The sequence below is a fragment of the Eschrichtius robustus genome, chromosome 12 (genome assembly GCF_028021215.1).
Source record: "Eschrichtius robustus isolate mEscRob2 chromosome 12, mEscRob2.pri, whole genome shotgun sequence".
Classification (NCBI taxonomy): Eukaryota; Metazoa; Chordata; class Mammalia; order Artiodactyla; family Eschrichtiidae; genus Eschrichtius; species Eschrichtius robustus.
In genome coordinates this window covers 36,346,972-36,365,453 of record NC_090835.1, presented here as the reverse complement: position 1 = coordinate 36,365,453, position 18,482 = coordinate 36,346,972, and the positions used below count along the sequence as shown (strand labels likewise).

Sequence of the window (18,482 nt, the reverse complement as noted above, 5' to 3'; positions counted from 1 at the left end):
CTGCAGAAGCACAGCCACAATGACTGCTGTGGGGGCTTACTGCCCCTGGCAAAGCTGGCAACAAATTACAGCTCCTGAATATATCTAGGCTAATTCTCATTTTACTAACTATACTTCTAAACTATACTGCTTTCTTTACTCATAAAATAAACTGGCATCCAAATAAAAACCATTATTCACATGCTTAAGGCTGCACTTTTCACCTAATCACTACTGACCATGCCATAAAAGTTACACTTTAAAAAATGTTTATGCATAAAAAAGGACTGCACACCTGGATAGCCTCCTGAGACCCAACATCTCACTGTCAAGAGTGTTCCTGGGAAAGCAGAAACAAACATTACATGTGAAGAGAAACAAAACAAGCAACATTGGAGGTCATGTACAAACCAAATATGGTTGAGAAAAAAGAGGATTATTCAATCCAAAGGATAAAAGGTTTTAAGAATACTTGGAACATTTCAACATGGAAGATAGCAGGTGGATTTTTGGGTAGAGGGTTTGGGGAGAAGAATGCATTCCCAGAATGAAGAGAACATACCCGCAGTAATTTTTCTCACAATCTTTGATACGAAAAAAATAAGGCAAAGACAGAATCATACACAATACTTAGGAGTCAAGTGGTACTTGAAAACTTGGCCCTGACTTCTCTGGATAAGCTTAACTTAACCTACTAGGCTGTCATGTTTGCCTGAATTCTGGAGAAGTCTGTTTCTTATTACCAAAACCTCTTAACATAACTACCTTCTAAAAGGCTAGTTATGTTATTTCCTTTGTCACAGTCCAAAGTATAGGACTTGCTTCTGTCAACCTCTTAATGTGTGCTCATGCCTGTATTTCAAACCCAGATACGTTATTTTATTGCTTTAGCTATGATTTATATTTGTTCTTCTCTTACTTGTATTTTTCACTTCATTAAACAAAACACTTCCTAAGAAACCTGTGCACAAAAAGACTTTTTGTCTAAAGTGGGATTTTATTATTTCAAGAACATAATGCTTTTCTTTTTATGGGAGGTTTTAGAATAATAACTTTCATTTAACCTATTTGGGTTGTCCCACAAAGTACAAGCCACAGATATTTTTTTAAGGCTCTGGCCTGGGCTAATGCGTCCTTGGAACTGTTTTCTGAACACTCAACTAGTTTAAGATCTCTCTTTTCATTCAGTGTTGGCACTAACTGTACCATCACTTTTGCCTCCATTACCTTCTTTTGCCTGAGAAGTTTTTATCTTTGATTGGTGACTGATCTGGAAAACACAGGTGATGCTGTAGTAGTTATATAATTACACTCAAAGATGTTCTTGATTTGATGCCTCTGATCTGGTTTCACATTTTTCCTCCGTTGTCCCTGGTATAACAAGGAATTAAGAACTTGGAAGGATGAAATTCATAGGCCAGTAATGGAGGAGACTCACATCTCAGGGCACACCAATCAATTTAGTTACCTTGGCATAGCATAGCAAAGTTATTTTCAAAGTTAAAAAAAATTTCCCAAATGCTATTTATAGGGAAAAACAAGACAGCTTGTTTTTTCTAAACCACTTTTTAAAATCCTCAGGTCTCAGTGGATCTACTAATACATGAACAGAACTGTATTAATAGTTACTAATGATTTCTTCACTCAATTATGAATCTGTCAAGCCCTGCTATTAGTGATGGAGCTTATTCCTTGTTTAAGGTATCCTCCCTGCTGTTACAAAGATGGTGAGACAGTTAAGGCTGAGGAAGAATACGGTGTTCCACAAAGATCAGGCCAGAGAAACTCCATGTGGGAGGCGCAGACAAAAGAGATGGTCTTGCATGATTCTTTACAGGAGTCCAGCTTCAGAATCTCACAGTAAGGCCCCCCTCCATAAAACCCGTGAGAAAAAGGAAGGGTTAGGGAAGTTGACAGAAAGGTTAGAAAGAAAAGAAAACCAAATATCTAGCTTAACCTTTTATGAACTACAAGAAAGTTATGACTTGGTATTTTACAATCTGACATCCTTAAAATGGCAAATAAAGATCAGATTAACAAGGAAAAACAAACAGGTAAGAATAATGACTTACTTCACTACAGTGGTAGTACTGATTTTTTTTTTTGTAATTCACCATGTAGAAATAACCTAAATTAGATTTAAGGAGCATTCTTAAATGCCACATTAAAACAAAATAACCTGTACAGCAAAAAGAATAACATGTTTTGCCAAGCTACATAAGTAGTTATTTTTATCTATGTTATCTAAAGCCAATATGGCACAAAAAAAGGACTAATCATACAATTTACAAATGAATTTTTAAATGTTATAAAATAGTTAAAGCTTATAAGATAATTCATACTTGACAGCTTAAAGAAACTGTACTTTTCTGCACTTAAATCTAAAACAAAATAAAAAGAAACTGAGAAGATGTCTCCAGCTATAAGAAGAGTATCTACCTTTTTCTTTTGGCACTACCAGTATCAGAGGTTGCTGAAGAAATCATGCTGTCTCCATCCTCAATGTCATCTCTCCTGGCAAGCTCCTTCTTCTTTGCCTAAAACAGAGCAGACCCTGGGAGTCAAGCTCACTCTGCCGAACACTTCTAGAATATATAAATATTAAAAGACCCATGGCCTCAGATGCGCTCCAAGGTGTGCCCTCAGAAAGGATTCAATAAACTCATGGACACTGTACAATGATTAATTAGCCTTAAGATGTCCCTTCTCCTAGGACCAACCCTACCTTAACAGAAACAGAGTATAGAACCAAAGAAATAAAATCTAAATGACAGAGTATCATCTGTGATTAGAGGGAAACTTCCTGACATCCCTAAAATTACTCCCCAGGGACAAATCCCTGCTTCTTCCACTCACAAAGCTAAACCAGTCTAAACTATTATTTCTACTCTACATGGTCCTGAAAACTCTTAAAAAAATATTCAGCAGTACTTGTGGCTGAAATGAATGACGTGATACTGCTGGAGGAAAATCATGTATCTTAAAAGAACACACTCAAAATGTGTAAAATTATTTCAATTATACATACAACAACTTAGCAAAACCAAGAAATCATACCTGCATGACTTGCTGCAGTTTTAGAACTCGCTTGTAGATGGCTGAGTTGGGAACATTATAGCGTTTGGCATTTTCAAACATTAAATTCAGATCACACTCCAAATGATCTAAAGTTTCATATTCTTGATTCTTTAGCTTTGTTCTGTGAAAGACAAACACATGGCTAGAATCTTCCATTATGAAAATTATGAAACACACTTCCTGAAAGTCCAGTGCAAAAATCCTGACAAGCACTACAAGGTATCTTTACCAGTGATACTGATTAGAGGCCTAGAAGTGACAATTTCAAAATATAGAGTGAAGAGGCAAAAGCACCATTATATTTAGACAATATGACAATTTAACTGAAAATCCAAAAGAATAAAACACTATAAGAAGTAATAACAGAACCTAGTAAGGTGGTCAATTATAAAGCAAACATATTAGCAAAAATCCTAAGAGAAAAATCCTGTTAGTGGCTAACATGCAAACCCTAAGAAGAGATAAAAATCAGGGAGGTTTTAAGCTACCTTAATGAAGAATCATGGTGATCTACACATTTTAGAAAATAAAGAGGCCATTCCACTTGATGAGGGTTAAAGAAAAGAGAAAGTACAGGCAACTCCACGAAGGAGCGTTTAGAATAATACACATTTAACCTCCAGGCGAGTTGCATATGGGCAATGAAGAGCGGTCCTTTTTGTTTTTTGGCTGCGCTGCGCAGCTTGCGGGATCTTAGCTCCCCAACCAGGGATTGAACCCGGCCCCAGCAGCGAAAGCGCTGAGTCCTAACCACTGGACCGCCGAGGAATTCCCTGAAGAGCAGTCTTAAGATAATAAATGAGAGGCAGATATGTCAGAGTCCCTTCACTACTCCTCCTCCAATACAAACATTTGTAATTAATTACGATGGCTTAATATTGAGGTTTTTACTTACCCTAAGTCTTAAGAATTCCGATAGCTGTCTCAGACACTAAGGCTATTACTAACACCAACTCTCATAAAGTCCCTATACAAAGTAAGGCTTATGTTAGAAAAGTCGAACTTGGAAGAAGGTTGCAGGCAGGTGACTGGGCTGGCTGCGGATTTGCCTTCTTTTGAACTAATCTACTTAATTAGACTGAATTTTAAAAGACTGAGGGAGAAAAGAAACTAAGGACAAAAATCAATCAATTAAAAAGGAACCTCTTAACATCTACAAGACTGTCACCATCTTTTCCAAGGCAAAGAGTACAAAAAACAATTTCTAGTCCATTTTCTTAATGAAAGGCAGCCTTAATTTCCATGTTTTTGTTCATTTTTATTTTATTTTTTGGCCATGCCACACGGCATGTGGGATCCTTAGTTCCCCGACCAGGGATCGAACCCGGGCCCCTGCAATGGAAGTGCCAACTCTTAATCACTAGACCGCCAGGGAAGTCCCTCCATGTTATTTTTAAGAAGGCCAAATAACTAATTTTCTATAACCTACTCGCGTACAAAACCTCCAAAGTTTGGATTAAATAAAAACACCATAAAACTTTACTGATCAAATAAGGAAAACAGACGTTACAAATGCAAAACCACAAAACATACGTTAGGCCACCTTATTCCTAGAATCCAGCAAGTACAAGGATTTTAATTCCTACTGTATGGAAAGTTAGTTAACTGCCATGAAAACATCATTTAAACACCAGCTTACTCTGACCTTGCCCATTTAATTTTACTTGCGTCTTGCCTCTATCTGGGTATACTACAAAACCTAACCCACATTGTAAGAGTCACAAAACAACATGTTTTATAACATTATTTATTTCCTACTATTGTTAATGATATTGTGATGGTTCAAGTATTTTGTCTGGCTGAATTCCCAATGATCATTTTAAGATTTTCTAAACAGAAAAGGGAAACCACGATGAACCATCTCTCAGGTATTGTTTCAGCTAATGAGTTCTCTAAGAGCTGACAATGGTTATTCTGGAGGTTTAACTACAGATACAAAATTTAAATGCAGATAAACTGTTGTGATTAAAATATTGATAAAAGGTGTAAGAAGAGAAATTCTTGCACAGTTATAAGAAAACGAACAGTTAAATTCTGAGCTGCATGACTTTTTATAATTCATAATCTGACACAAAAATGCCTAGCTGGAACATCTTTTATTTGCCTCTTGACTCTACTGCAGTACAAAGAACATTTGTAGTTAATCAAATTTATTTCTCACTTTTATATAGGAGTGATATTTAAGCACACTTTAGACATGTGAAAAACATTTTTACCTTTATTATCTTTATCCATTTTAGAAAGGAAGATACATGTGCAGGCTCAATCACAAGAAAATAGATTTATACTGAGTAATGTAGAAGATATCTTACCTGATCTGTTGTAGTGATATGGGCATTTTAATTTGCTGATAATAATCAGGGTATTTTTTCTTTGAAGGCAAATGGAAAAAAGGTTCAGCTATTAGCTGCCCTTGGTTATTCCGACAGCTCCTAACTGTGTCGTAAAGCTGATAAAAAGGATTTGAAACATCCATAAATGAAGTAATGCTCTCTGCTTCCGACTCTCCTTCTTCATAACGTGCAGCTACAAAGACATAAAAGATATTTAAAAGGGACAGCAGAAACTAACACAACACTGTAAAGCAATTATACTCCAATAAAGATGTTAAAAAAAATATTTATAAGGGGAAGAAACAAACATTTTTTTAAGCTCGTTAAACAACCTTCCAGATTATGCTATATATGTTTGAGAATACTTGTTTTAAAAGAATAGTCTCTAGGCTTCATAAAGATGCTGTTAGTAATGCTTAGTAAAATTGTATGTTTACTCAGAGAAATGTTACACAGAAATAGAATAGAATGTTACATAGTAAAAGTTATACCATCTTTAAAAGGTTACAAAATAGTTTCTCTGCCATCTTCTGAGACTCCTTGCTTATGTGTGCTTGGACAAGAAAAGGAGCAAGTAGCCATTCTCAGATCTCAGAACTAAAGTGACAGCATGTAGCTTAGGATAGTATAAATGTAGACGGGGGCTGATACTGACAGATCTGATTTAGCTTTAAGTCTCTTTGACTTTGCCCCACTGACCTATAGCATCCCTTAGGAATGATGTTTTCCTTTATTGAGAAAATTTTTAGGTAGAAGCTAATCATAAAAACACCAAAACAAAACATGTAATCACTTCTATAGAAATACAAAATATATTGCTGATTTCTCTGAACTCTTAAACAGTATATAATGACCTGATTTAAATTTTTTCTTAACGGATCAGGATAACCAAAATCACTATGTGCTCCCAGGTAAGTATGATAATCACTTATTAAGCACTTAGTTATTTATTAAGAGCTTGATAAGCACCACCCTCAGGTAATCCTAACATCACCACACAGAACAGGTATTGTCATTTCTTTTCCAAATGAGAAAACTGGGCATGAGGAGCTGATGACTCGGCCAAAGTCAGCTAGCCTGTAAAGCAGTTGAGAAGGGATTTGGATTTAGTCATGCAGCTAGAAGGAAAGACAGAATCTGAAACTACGAAGTCTTTTCTGACTCCATTATCTCGAATCTTTTCATAAAGCTCTTGCACATCTTTTATTGAATTTAAACCTAGGTATATGTTTTATTGCTACTGTAAACTGTATCTTTTTAAAAAATTACATTTTCTTTTTATGGCTGATTCCGGAAATGAAGGAGATTTTTTTTCTTTTCTTTTCTTTTTTTTTTGGCTGTGCTGGGTCTTCGTTGCTGTGCGCAGGCTTTTCTCTAGTAGCGGCGAGCTGGAGCTACTCTTCATTGCGATGTGCGGGCTTCTCATTGCAGTGGCTTCTCTTGTGGAGCAGGGCTCTAGGCACGCAGGCTTCAGTTGCAGCACGCGGGCTCAGTAGCTGCGGCACGCGGGCCCTGGAGCACATGGGCTTCAGTAGTTGCGGCGTGCAGGCTCAGTAATTGTGGCGTGTGGGCTCTAGAGCACGCGGGCTAGGTAGTTGTGGCGCGCGGGCTCAGTAGTTGTGGTGCACAGGCTTAGTTGCCCTGCAGCATGTGGGATCTTCCTGGACCAGGGATTGAACCCGTGTCCCCTACATTGGGAGGCGGATTCTTAACCACTGGACCACCAGGGAAGTCCAAAGTAGATTTCTGTATAATAATCTTACATTAGCATTTTATTATTCTTATTAATTCTAATAATTTATCTGTAGCTTTTTAACTAGAAAACTCAAAAAATAATCTATCAACTGCAATCCTTATAAATCCTTCTTTTCTGATCCTTATAACTTCACTGTTATCAGTGTATGCTGGCTAGTACTTTGACCAAGAGGTAACAACATTCTTAACTTTGTTTCTTATGGTAGGGGGAATGCTACAAATACTTCTCCAATGAAAATGGAGATGCCCTTTATCAAGTTAGGAAAGATCCCCTTCTATTCCTAGTTTGCTAAGCTTTTATCATGAATGGGAACTGAAGCATTAATCAAATGCATTTGCTAAGCCAATAGTATGGTTTTGCTCCTTTAATCTACCAATGTAGTGAATAATACTTTTTTTCTAATGTTGAACTAACCTAGTATTCCTGGAATAAACCCAATTGTGTTATCATGTATTATCTTTCATATATACTGCTAGATACAGTGTGTTTATATTTTGTTTAGTTTTGGTTTTATATCAGATTCAAAGAATGAATTGGGGAGCTCTTTTTCATTCACTGCTGAGGTTTATGTGTAATTCTGTTCCTTGAATGTTTGACCTGGTGTTTTCTATGCAGGAATGTTTGTAATTAGTAATTTAATTTCTTTAATGGTGATATAACTAATCAGCCTTTTTATTCTTGAATCAGTTTTTAGGCATTTATCATTTTCTAGGAATTTATCCATTTCATCTAAATTTTCAAATTTATTTGCATTATGCTGTTCTTACATTCTTTTGTTTTCTGTGTATGCTCCCCCTTTCCCCTAATATTTTTTATTTGTGCCTTCTGTTTCTTTCTTGATAATCTCACTACAGATTTACCTATTTTATTAACCTCTATAACAGAAAAACTTTGACTTTATGTTTTCCATTATAGATTTCCTTTCTAATGAATTAACTTCTGCTCTTTATATTCTTTTTTCTAACATCTCTGCTCTTATTATTATTTACTTACCTTGGATGCTTATTAGTTCACTGACTTTCAGCTGCTTTTCTTTCTAAACAGAAGCAGTCAGACCTATAAATTTTCTTCTGAAGTATCACTGTAACTGCACCCCCACTGTTTTGGTATGTATTATTTTCATTATTGTTATTGTTCAGTTTCAAGTAATTAAACTTCTATTATAATTACTCCTTTTAAAAATTTTATCTTTGGGACTTCCCTGGTGGTCCAGTCGATAAGACTCTGTGCTTCCAATGCAGGGGCCCGGGTTCAACCCCTGGTCGGGGAACTAGCATGCATGCATGCCACAACTAAGAGCCTGCATCCCACAACTAAAAGCCTGCATGCTGTAGCAAAAATCCGTGTGCTGCAACTAAGACCCAGAGCAGCCAAAATAAATAAATAAATATTTTAAAAAATTAATATCTTTTCATTATTAGTTGCTATCATAGCTGCACTGTGCTCAGAAACATGGTCTGTATAATACCCGATCTTTCAAATTTGTTGAAATTTGTTTCATGGCTAAGTACATGGTCAATTTTTGTAATATTCCATGTGAACCAGGGAAGAACATGTATTCTCTAATTGTAGAATACTTGTCTGTTATAATCATCTTGTTGTGGTAGGCTGAATGATAGGTTCCCACATACAACCATGTCCTAATCCACAGAACCTGTGAATATTACCTTATATGGCAAAAGAAACTTTGCAGATATGACTGAGAGGAATTTTGAGTGTGGGAGATTATCCTGGATTAATCTCTGGGCACTAAACATAATCACAAGGGTCTTTGTGAAAGGCAGGCAAGAAGGCCAAAGGAGGAAGGAGACGGGGTGACAGATGCAGACTGGAGTGCCGTGTTCTAAATGGAGAGGAAGGGGCCATGGAATACAGGTAGCTCTAGAAACTGGAAAAGGCAGGGAAGTGTATTATCCCCTAAAGCCTCCAGAAGGAACACTAGCCTGCCAACAACCTGATTTTAGACTTCTGACATCCAGAACTGAAGAGAATAAATTTGTGTGGTTTTAAGCCAGTTAAGTTTGTGGTAATTTGTTTTGTTTTAGCAGAAATAGGGAACAAATACACTTGTGAGGAAGTGTATTCATGTCTTCTCTGTCTTCACTGTTTTGGCTGTTTATCTAGCAATTGAGAGAAGCAGGCTTCCACTCTAAGGGCAATGTTTTCACTTTCTCCAAGAAGTTCCATTTGTTTGTTTCATGTATTTTGAGCCCTTTTATAAATTATCTTTCTCATGCGATAAACCTTTTATCATTATAAGGTGAATCCATTTTATCTTTGGAAATGCATTGTTTGAAAGTCCTTTTTAAGAGAAGTCAATGTAACTACCCTTTGGTTATTATTTGCCAGGTGTATCTTTTTCCATCCTTTGACAGTCAACTTTCCAGTACACAGTTTTATATTGAAGATGTGTCTCTTGTAACTAGCATAGAACCTGATTTTTTAAATATCCAATCTGGAACTGTCTTAATTGGAAAATTTAGGCCACTAACACTGATTTCTGATATAATTTTTGGAGTTGTTTCTCTCTATCCCACTTTTTCTATGTTTCCTTTTGCCTTCTTGCCTTATTTTGTGTTGGTGGGAGAAGACTGCAAGCTTTATCTGTTTTTTCTTTTTCTATTGCTCACTTCATTCCTCTTCTTATAGTGACTGTGGATGGGTGCTCTTCTCCACCTCCTTCTCCACCCCCTTAGGGATATGCAGTGTGGTTTGCCTCTAAAACAAATCACCTCAAGAGGCCAGGACACACTTTGAATTCTTATGCCTTCTTTCCATCAGCTCTTTCTTGCTGCTCCAAGATCATGAGCTATCCTTTCTTTGCTATTTTCACTGTACCTACCCCTAAGTTGTTTCCAGGAGCAGCAAGTAGAAAACCAAATATATTAAAACCTCAACTAAATTAAGGATAAACAGGTTCTGAATAATAGCCTGAAGGATCTACTACATACAAAGTTGGTTGGCATCTACTTTGTTTTCTTAATACCTGAGGTTACTAAATTAAGAATCCTCTTGTGACAAAGGTACTATTAGAAAAAAAAAACAATAAATGCTTTTTAAGAATTTTGTAAGTGGTATGGTCTTCCTTCAATTTGTTATATTACTATAGGGTTAATGAAGTAACCAAATGTTAGAAGGAAACCTAAACATAACGTGTGTCACTTTTACAGTTAGCACAAAACAAAGATAATGAAGAGATAAATTTTCTTTCACTTTTTGATAAGGCCCGATTTAAGTTAAAAAAAATTTAATTCTGTAGATGAGTGTCAAAAAATTAAATTCATACTCCAGCAGTCTAGAGTAATTAGGAAATTCTATAGACTTGGGACTTCCCTGGTGGCACAGTGGTTAAGAATCCGCCTGCCAATGCAGGGGACACGAGTTCGAGCCCTGGTCCAGGAAGATCTCACATGCCACGGAGCAACTAAGCCTGTGTGCCACAACTACTGAGGCTGCGCTCTACAGCCTGCGAGCCACAACTACTGAGCCCCCGCGCGCCTAGAGCCCGTGCTCCACAAGAGAAGCCACTGCAATGAGAAGTCCGAGCACCGCAATGAAGAGTAGCCCCCGCTCACCACAACTAGAGAAAGCCCAAATGCAGCAACAAAGACCCAACGCCATCAAAAATAAATAAATAAATTTATTTAAAAAAAAAGAAATTCCATAGACTTAGTAGAAAATAAGACATAGCTAGAAAAATCTCTTGTGTCACACCTGATTATAAAATCAAGAGAGTAATTGCATAAAATGAATTTTATATCTACATATAAAAAATATTTACAGTAAAATAAAAAAATATTATATCACACTTAGGAGAAAGACAATGAAATCAAATATACCTCTACAGCTGTTCTTTATTACTGTTTTACGAACTGTGTACTTCTACACGGATTCCTAGTGCCCAATGCCCTTTGTTTCACCTGTTTAAATGAGAATGCTGCTCTGATCATAATTTACAGCTATCTTTAGATCATAAGCTCTAGGTGAGAAGAAATTATAGTCTACTGAAAATATAAGCCTGGAAGTCTAAGATGATGTGAATGTCTCCCTGGGCTTTCCTGATGGTGTCACTAGCACTCACTATCATCATAGGTTTGAAACCAGAATCTGCTAAGGCTATCAAACTAATGGATTTTGCACAAGTATTTATTTACTTTGATACATGCTTTAACACGAAATAAAGTAGTAATAAGCTCTTGATAAGTTTGCCAACCAAGGGTGCAATTAAAATGTAGCAAAACAGGTATGTACTCCAAAAACAGACAAACTCCCAGCCAGACCAAAATAACTATAATTTTCCTTAACCAGAAGGATCCACTGAGACACCACTTAACTAGTCACAGCTTAATGCCTACCAGCTAAAGCAGCATCCTCTTCACTTTCTGAGCCATACTGAAGTGCCATGGTAATTGCTGATAAACGACCCCCTTGGACTGCTCTTTTATTACTACAAAGAAAAACAAGCAATTAGAAGGCAGGGAAAGATGTTATAATAATTTGGTTACTTTATAGGAAGTAGGAACTGTTAACAAGGCATTCACATCAAAGAAAGAGTTTCTATTCAACTGCCTCCTCAATTTACTTTGTACTTTTTATATTCCCCACAATCAATCTTAACCAAGATGCCTAATTTTTTTTCTCTTAGAAAAGAGGGAGTGGCGGTAGAAAGCCTAAAGCAGGCTACTTGCAATTTGTTTTTTACTTAAATGCAGCACTACTTTTTTAATGAAAAATAAAGATTCATTCATAATTGCTGGTTAATTCTAAATATGCTCAGATTTTACAATGAAAACAAATTCTATTATGAACACAAAATCTTTCAGCATTTTACCTCACGTTTTACTGGTAATATTAAACTCTACCTGACAAACAACTTCTGCTTACGTGTTTTCTCAGAGGTGAGGTCAGGCCTACTATGCCTTTTAAGTAAGGTATTTGACAACAAATTCTCATAATAACCCAACTACACCCAAAAATATTACTTCAAGATAGTCATCAAGAAAATGCTAGCATGCTTATCCTCATAAACACGGGTCAGCTCTCAGACTAAACACACTCTCTCTCACCGGTAGTACTTGTTAGTGGGATTTCTCTCTTCACCAAGGCTGCCTTTACTGTGCGAAGGACCTGTCAGCCTGGCTGCAGCCAAATTTGATGGAGTCCTGTCCAGAGACAAGGTTAAAAAAAACTCAGAAAACTGACAGCTGAAATCAGAATGCTGAATAACAAAAAGGAAACAACCATTTTCTTTTTCTTTTCTTAAAAAGAAACACTCAGGGACTTCCCTGGTGGTCCAGTGGTTAATATTCCACGCTTCCACTGCAGGGACCCCGGGTTCCATCCCTGGTCAGGGAACTAAGATCCCACATGCCACACGGCGCGGCAGAAAAAACAAACAAAACAACTCAAATATTTCCGAGCCTCTACTGTGCAGGAGGCTTTGCTCCAAAATCTGGGACTCTGTGGAAAAGGATAAACCAGGGTTGATCCCAGACAGCTTATGGTCACCACAGTGACCATAGGATTTAGTAACACAGCAAATGTCTGGGTCAGAAGAAAGCTTCAAAAGTAGCCACTCAATCTTTCCATTTCAGGTAGGAGGAAATGGAATCCCAGAAGTAAAAGACTTGTTCAAAGTCACAGTCCTAGCACAAGGTAAGCTAGGATGAGACTTCAGATCTCCTGATACCTGGCCATATTCTTACTGCAAATACAAATATATACTACTATACATCATATACAAATGTAATATTACAGGCATACATTGTTTTATCTTGCTTTGCTTTATTAAACTTCACAGATACTGCATTTTTTTACAAATTAAAAGGTTTGTGGCAACTCTGAATCAAGCAAGTCTTTCGGCACCATTTTTACAACAGCATTTGCTCACTTCGCGTCTCTGTGTCACATTTTGGTAATTCTTGCAATATCTCAAACCTTTCCATTATTATTATATTTGTTGTGGTGATCTGTGATCAGTGATCTCTGTTGCTACTATTGTAATTATTTTGGGGTACCATGAACCACACCCATATGAGACAGCAAACTTAATAAATGTTGTGTGTGTTCTGACTGCTCCACCGACGAGCTATTCCCTCGTCTTTCTCCCTCTCCTCAGGCCTCCCTATTTCCTGGGACACAACAATGCTGAAATTAGGCCAATTAATAACACTACACTGGCCTCTAAGCATTCAAGGGAAAGTAAGAGTTGCATGTTTCTCGGTTTCAATCAAAAGCTACAAATGATTAACCTCAGTGAGGAAGGCATGTTGAAAGTTGAGACAGGCTGGAAACTAGGCCTCTTGCACCAGTTAGCCAAGTTACGAAAGCAAAGGAAAAGTTCTTGAAGGAAATTAAAATTGCTACTCCAGTGAACACAGGAATGATAGCACAGTAAAACAGCCTTATTGCTGATATGAAGAAACTGTTAGATAGAAGGTCAAACCATCTACAACATTCCCTTAAGCCAATGCCTAATCCAGAGCAAGGCCCTAACTCTCTTCAATTTTATGAAGGCTGAGAGAGGTGAGGAAACTGCAGAATCAAAGTCTGAAGCTAGCAGAGTTTGGTTCATGAGGTTTAAGGAAAGAAGCCATCTCTATAAAAGTGCAAGGTGAAGCAGGAAGTAGTGATATAGAAGCTGCAGCAAGTTATCCAGAAGATCTAGCTAAGATTATTAATAAAAGTAGCTGTAACTGAACAACAGATTTTCAGTGTAGACGAAACATACTTATCATGGAAGAAGATGCCATCCAAGGCTTTCACAACTAGAGAGGAGAAGTCAATGTCTGGTTTCAAAGTTTCAAAGGACAGGCTGACTCTCTTGTTAGGGCTAATGTAGCTGATGACTTTAAGCTGAAGCCAGTGCTCATTTACTATTCTGAAAAATCCTAGGGCCCTTAAGAATTATGCTAAATCTACTCTGCGTGTGCTCAACAAATGGAACAACAAAGCCTGGATGACAGCACATCTGTTTACAACATGGTTTACTGAATATTTTAAGCCTGCTGTTGAGATCTACTGCTCAGAAAGAAAGATCTGGAAAATAGTACTGCTCACTGAAAATGTACCCGGTCACCCAAGAGCTCTAATGGAGATACACGAGATTTGTGTTGTTTTCATGTCTGCTGACACAACATCCATTCTGTAGCCCGGGGACCAAGGAGTAATTTCGACTTGCAAGTCTTATTATTTAAGAAATACATTTCGTAAGGCTACAGCTGCCACAGACAGTGATTCCTCTGATGGATCTGGGCAAATTCAATTGAAAACTTTCTGGAAAGGATTCATTATTCCAGATGCCATTAAGAACACTTGTGATTCATGGAAAGAACATGAACATTAACAGACGTTTAGAAGAAGTGGGTTCCAACCCTCATGGGTGACTTTGAGGGGTTTAAGACTTTAAACTACAGATGGGGTGGAAACAGCAAGAGAACTAGAATTAGAAGTAGAGCCTGAAGATGTGACTGAACTGCTACAATCTCATGATAAAACTTCAACAGTTGAGGACGTTGCTTCATATGGATGAGTAGAGAAAGTAGTTTCTTGAGACGGAATCTACCCCTGGTGAAGATGCTATGAAGACTGTTGAAACAATAACAAAGTATTTAGAATATTACATAAACTTAGTTGATAAAGCAGCGTCAGGATTTGAGAGGACTGACTCCACTTTTGAAAGAAGTTCTGTGGGTAAAACGCTATCAAACAGCATCGCATGCTACAGAGAAATCATTAGTGAAAAGAAGAGAGAACTGATGGGGCAAATGTCATTGCTGTCTTGTTTTAGGAAACTGCCACGGCCACCCCAGCCTTCAGCAACCACCACCCTGACCAGTCAGCAGCATTAACAGAGGCAAGACCCTCCACCAGCAGAAAGACTACAACTTGCTGAAGGCTCAGACGATGGTTAGCAGTTTTAAGCAATAAAGTGTTTTTAAATTAAGGCATATACACTGTTTTTTTAGACCTAATGCTACTGCACACTTAACTACAGTATACTGTGCTTATAACTTTTATATGCACTGGGAAACCAAAAAATTGTGTGACTCACTTTAGTGTGATATTCACTTTATTGCAGTAGTCTGGAAATGAACCTGCAGTATCTCCAAGGTATGCCTGTACATATATTTATATAGTACACGTTATATGTTTAATACACATTATACATAATATGATATACAATATATATGTATTTGTATAAGGCAATAAAAGTATACAGCAGTGTTAAGTCTTAAAAATTGTTTCTTTTTAAATAAAGCCCTTCAGCTGCAATGAAGGGACTGGGTAAGAGTTAACACTACTCTCTTCAGAATCATATTATCAACTGTAAATATAATCTTGAAATGCAACATGCATCTTATTTTCCACTATACTGAGAAAATTTGGCAAATAATAAAGGTACAAGGATTTTAGACATTTTTTTAACCTACCTCATCCGAAGGCTTGACTTAGTCATTTCATGATGTTCAATTTCTGCCTTTTTCATATAAAATATTTTCTTAATAGAATTTGCATCCTGTTAAGATAAAATTACTTGGCTTAGAAAAAGTATAGAGAAAACGGGCAGTTTAAAATGCCCGCAATCATGTACTGGACACTTTCTATGGCACTCCTTCCATCTGGAGTAGACTTCCATTCAATATCCAGAAAGCTGCATCCTCTAACCTTACCACAAGCCTCCAAAACATCTCCATAATTAAATACAAGTTGAAAAGCCACCTAGCTCTTTCACAATTAGTCAGGTAAGAGACAAAGACCTAATGCCGAACAGGAAACAGGGAAAAACAGGGGTGAAAATACAATGAACTCTACCTGTGTACACTAACCTTAAAACTGAAACAAAGGTACACTTCTAAGATTAAAGATAAGGCATGTAAATTTAGGATGAATATACTTGCTTAAATTAACAGCATATATCAAATCCAAGTTTCCCTTCTCTCCAAAATTTAGTTTAGGAAAATTAATCAGACCAAGAAGTAAAATTCTTAACTGCATCAACAAACAATTGGTACTACACTATTAAAATGTCCTATCAAGGATTAAGAATACGAGGATTTCATTCCTGATTTCCACTCAAAGGTTCTTAAAAAGATGCAACATAAAAGTTAAAATTAACTACCAAAAGAAACTGAATCAGCATTCTGTAAATCTAAATGATTTTACTCCCAAAAGATTTTCTGACCATCCTTTGCTAAGTTCCCAATGATATATTATTAATTCTAGAAATTTCTACAAGCAACTGTCATTACAGTTCATTATGTAGAAGGACTACAAAACTTCTAGGAGAGAATTGCAAAGCAATGAAATAGCCATTTTACATTGTGTACTATATACTACATAGATTGATTTTTATATCAGTGAGGTTTAAATGCAGGGACTACATCAATATTTAACTACAAAGTGAATCAAAAATAAACCTTGTCTGGCACAGAGAAAGACATACAGATGAATGGATTAGAACCAAGAACCCAGAAATAAACCCATACATCTAGAATCAACTGATTTTCAACAGGGTTGCCAAGACAGTTCAACGGGGAAAGAATAGTCTTTTCAACATAAGGCGCTGGGACAAATGAATACCCCATGGCAAAGGAATGTGGACTCCTACCTCACGCCTACCTCATGTATATAAAAATTAATTCAAAATGGCTCAAAGATCTAAATGTAAGAGCTAAACTATAAAATTCTTAGAAGAAAACGTAGGTGTAAATCTTTGCAGCCTTGGATTAGGTAATGGTTTCTTAGATAAGACAGTAAAAGCACACGCAACCTAAGAAAAAACAGACAAATTGGACTGAACCAAAATTAAATACTTTATTAAAATTAAAGACTTTTTTTTTTTTTTTTTTGCTGCACCACTCAGCATGAGGGATCTTACTTTCCCGACCAGGGATGAATCCCGTGCCCCCTGCAGTGGAAGCACAGTGTCCTAACCACTGGACTGCCAGGGAATTCCCAAAATTAAAAACTTTTGTGCAGCAAAGGATACTATCATGAAAATGAAAAGACGATCCATAGAATGGGAGAAAATACTTGTAAATCATATGTCTGGTCTAATGTCCAGACTATGTAAAGTACTCTAACAACTCAACTTTTTATTAAAAGACCGATAACCCAATTAAAAAATGGGCTAAAGATCTCAACAGACTTTTTTTTTTTTAAAGAAGACATATGAATGGCCAATATGCACATGAAAAGACGTTCAACATCACTAATCATTAGAAAATGCTAATCAGGGAGTTCCCTGGTGGCCTAGCGGTTAGGATTCCGGGCTTTCACTGTCATGGCCTGAGTTCAACCCCTGGTGGGGGAACTGAGGTCACGCAAGCTGCAAGGCATGGCCAAAAAAAAAATGCTAATCAAAACCATAATGAGATAGTACTTCATACCCACTAGAATGGTTATAATAAAAACAAAACCAAAAATAGAAACAAGCATTGGTGAGGATGTAGAGAAATTACACTTGCACATTGCTAGTGGGAATGTTGGTGCAGTGGCTTGAAAAACAATTTGGTGGGGACTTCCCTGGTGGCGCAGTGGTTAAGGATCCGCCTGCCAATGCAGGGGACAAAGGTTTGAGCCCTGGTCTGGGAAGATCCCACATGCCGCGGAGCAACTAAGCCCGTGCGCCACAACTACCGAGCCTGCGCTCTAGACCCCGTGAGCCAAAACTACTGAGCCCACGCACCCTAGAGCCCACGTGCCGCAACTACTGAGCCTGCGTGCCTCAACTACTGAAGCCCGCGTGCCTAGAGCCCGTGCTCCACAACAAGAGAAGCCCACACACCGCAATGAAGAGTAGCCCCCGCTTGCCACAACTGGAGAAAGCCCGAGTGCAGCAACGAAGACCCAACGCAGCCAAAAAAAAAACAAAACAAAAAAAACAAAAACACAACAATTTGGTGGTTCCTCAAAAAAGTTAAAAATATAGTTACCATGTGGCCCAGCAATTCCATTCTCAGGTATGTATTCAATAAAAATAAAAATATATGTCTACATAAAAACTTAGACATGGGGCTTCCCTGCTGGCACAGTGGTTGAGAATCCGCCTGCCAATGCAGGGGACACGGGTTCGAGCCCTGGTCCGGGAAGATCCCACATGCCATGGAGCAACTAAGCCCATGCGCCACAACCACTGAGCCTGTGCTCTAGAGCTCGCGAGCCACAACTACTGAAGCCCGTGTGCCTAGAGCCCGTGCTCCGCAACAAGAGAAGCCACCACAATGAGAAGCCTGAGCACCACAACGAAGAGTAGCCCCTGCTCGCCGCAATTAGAAACAGCCCATGCACAGCAACAAAGACCCAACACAGTCAAAAATAAATAAATAAAATAA

At 37.6% G+C, this 18,482-nt stretch overlaps 1 protein-coding gene across 16 annotated transcripts in view; it reads right to left on the bottom strand.

The window, feature by feature from the left end:
- The window catches only part of PBRM1 (polybromo 1), a 108,028-nt gene that overhangs the window by 63,680 nt on the left and 25,866 nt on the right, over nucleotides 1-18,482 (bottom strand). For 8 of the 16 annotated variants that reach the window (XM_068559418.1, XM_068559419.1, XM_068559413.1 and 5 more), the window contains exons 9-15: nucleotides 15,579-15,664; nucleotides 12,213-12,308; nucleotides 11,502-11,593; nucleotides 5,370-5,583; nucleotides 3,037-3,178; nucleotides 2,419-2,516; nucleotides 275-319 (exon numbers count right to left, since the gene is read on the bottom strand). In XM_068559418.1, the coding sequence (XP_068415519.1) occupies nucleotides 275-319; nucleotides 2,419-2,516; nucleotides 3,037-3,178; nucleotides 5,370-5,583; nucleotides 11,502-11,593; nucleotides 12,213-12,308; nucleotides 15,579-15,664 (773 nt within the window). The remainder of the gene's footprint in view (nucleotides 1-274; nucleotides 320-2,418; nucleotides 2,517-3,036; nucleotides 3,179-5,369; nucleotides 5,584-11,501; nucleotides 11,594-12,212; nucleotides 12,309-15,578; nucleotides 15,665-18,482) is intronic. The other 8 variants (XM_068559416.1, XM_068559422.1, XM_068559423.1 and 5 more) reach the window with 1 other exon arrangement.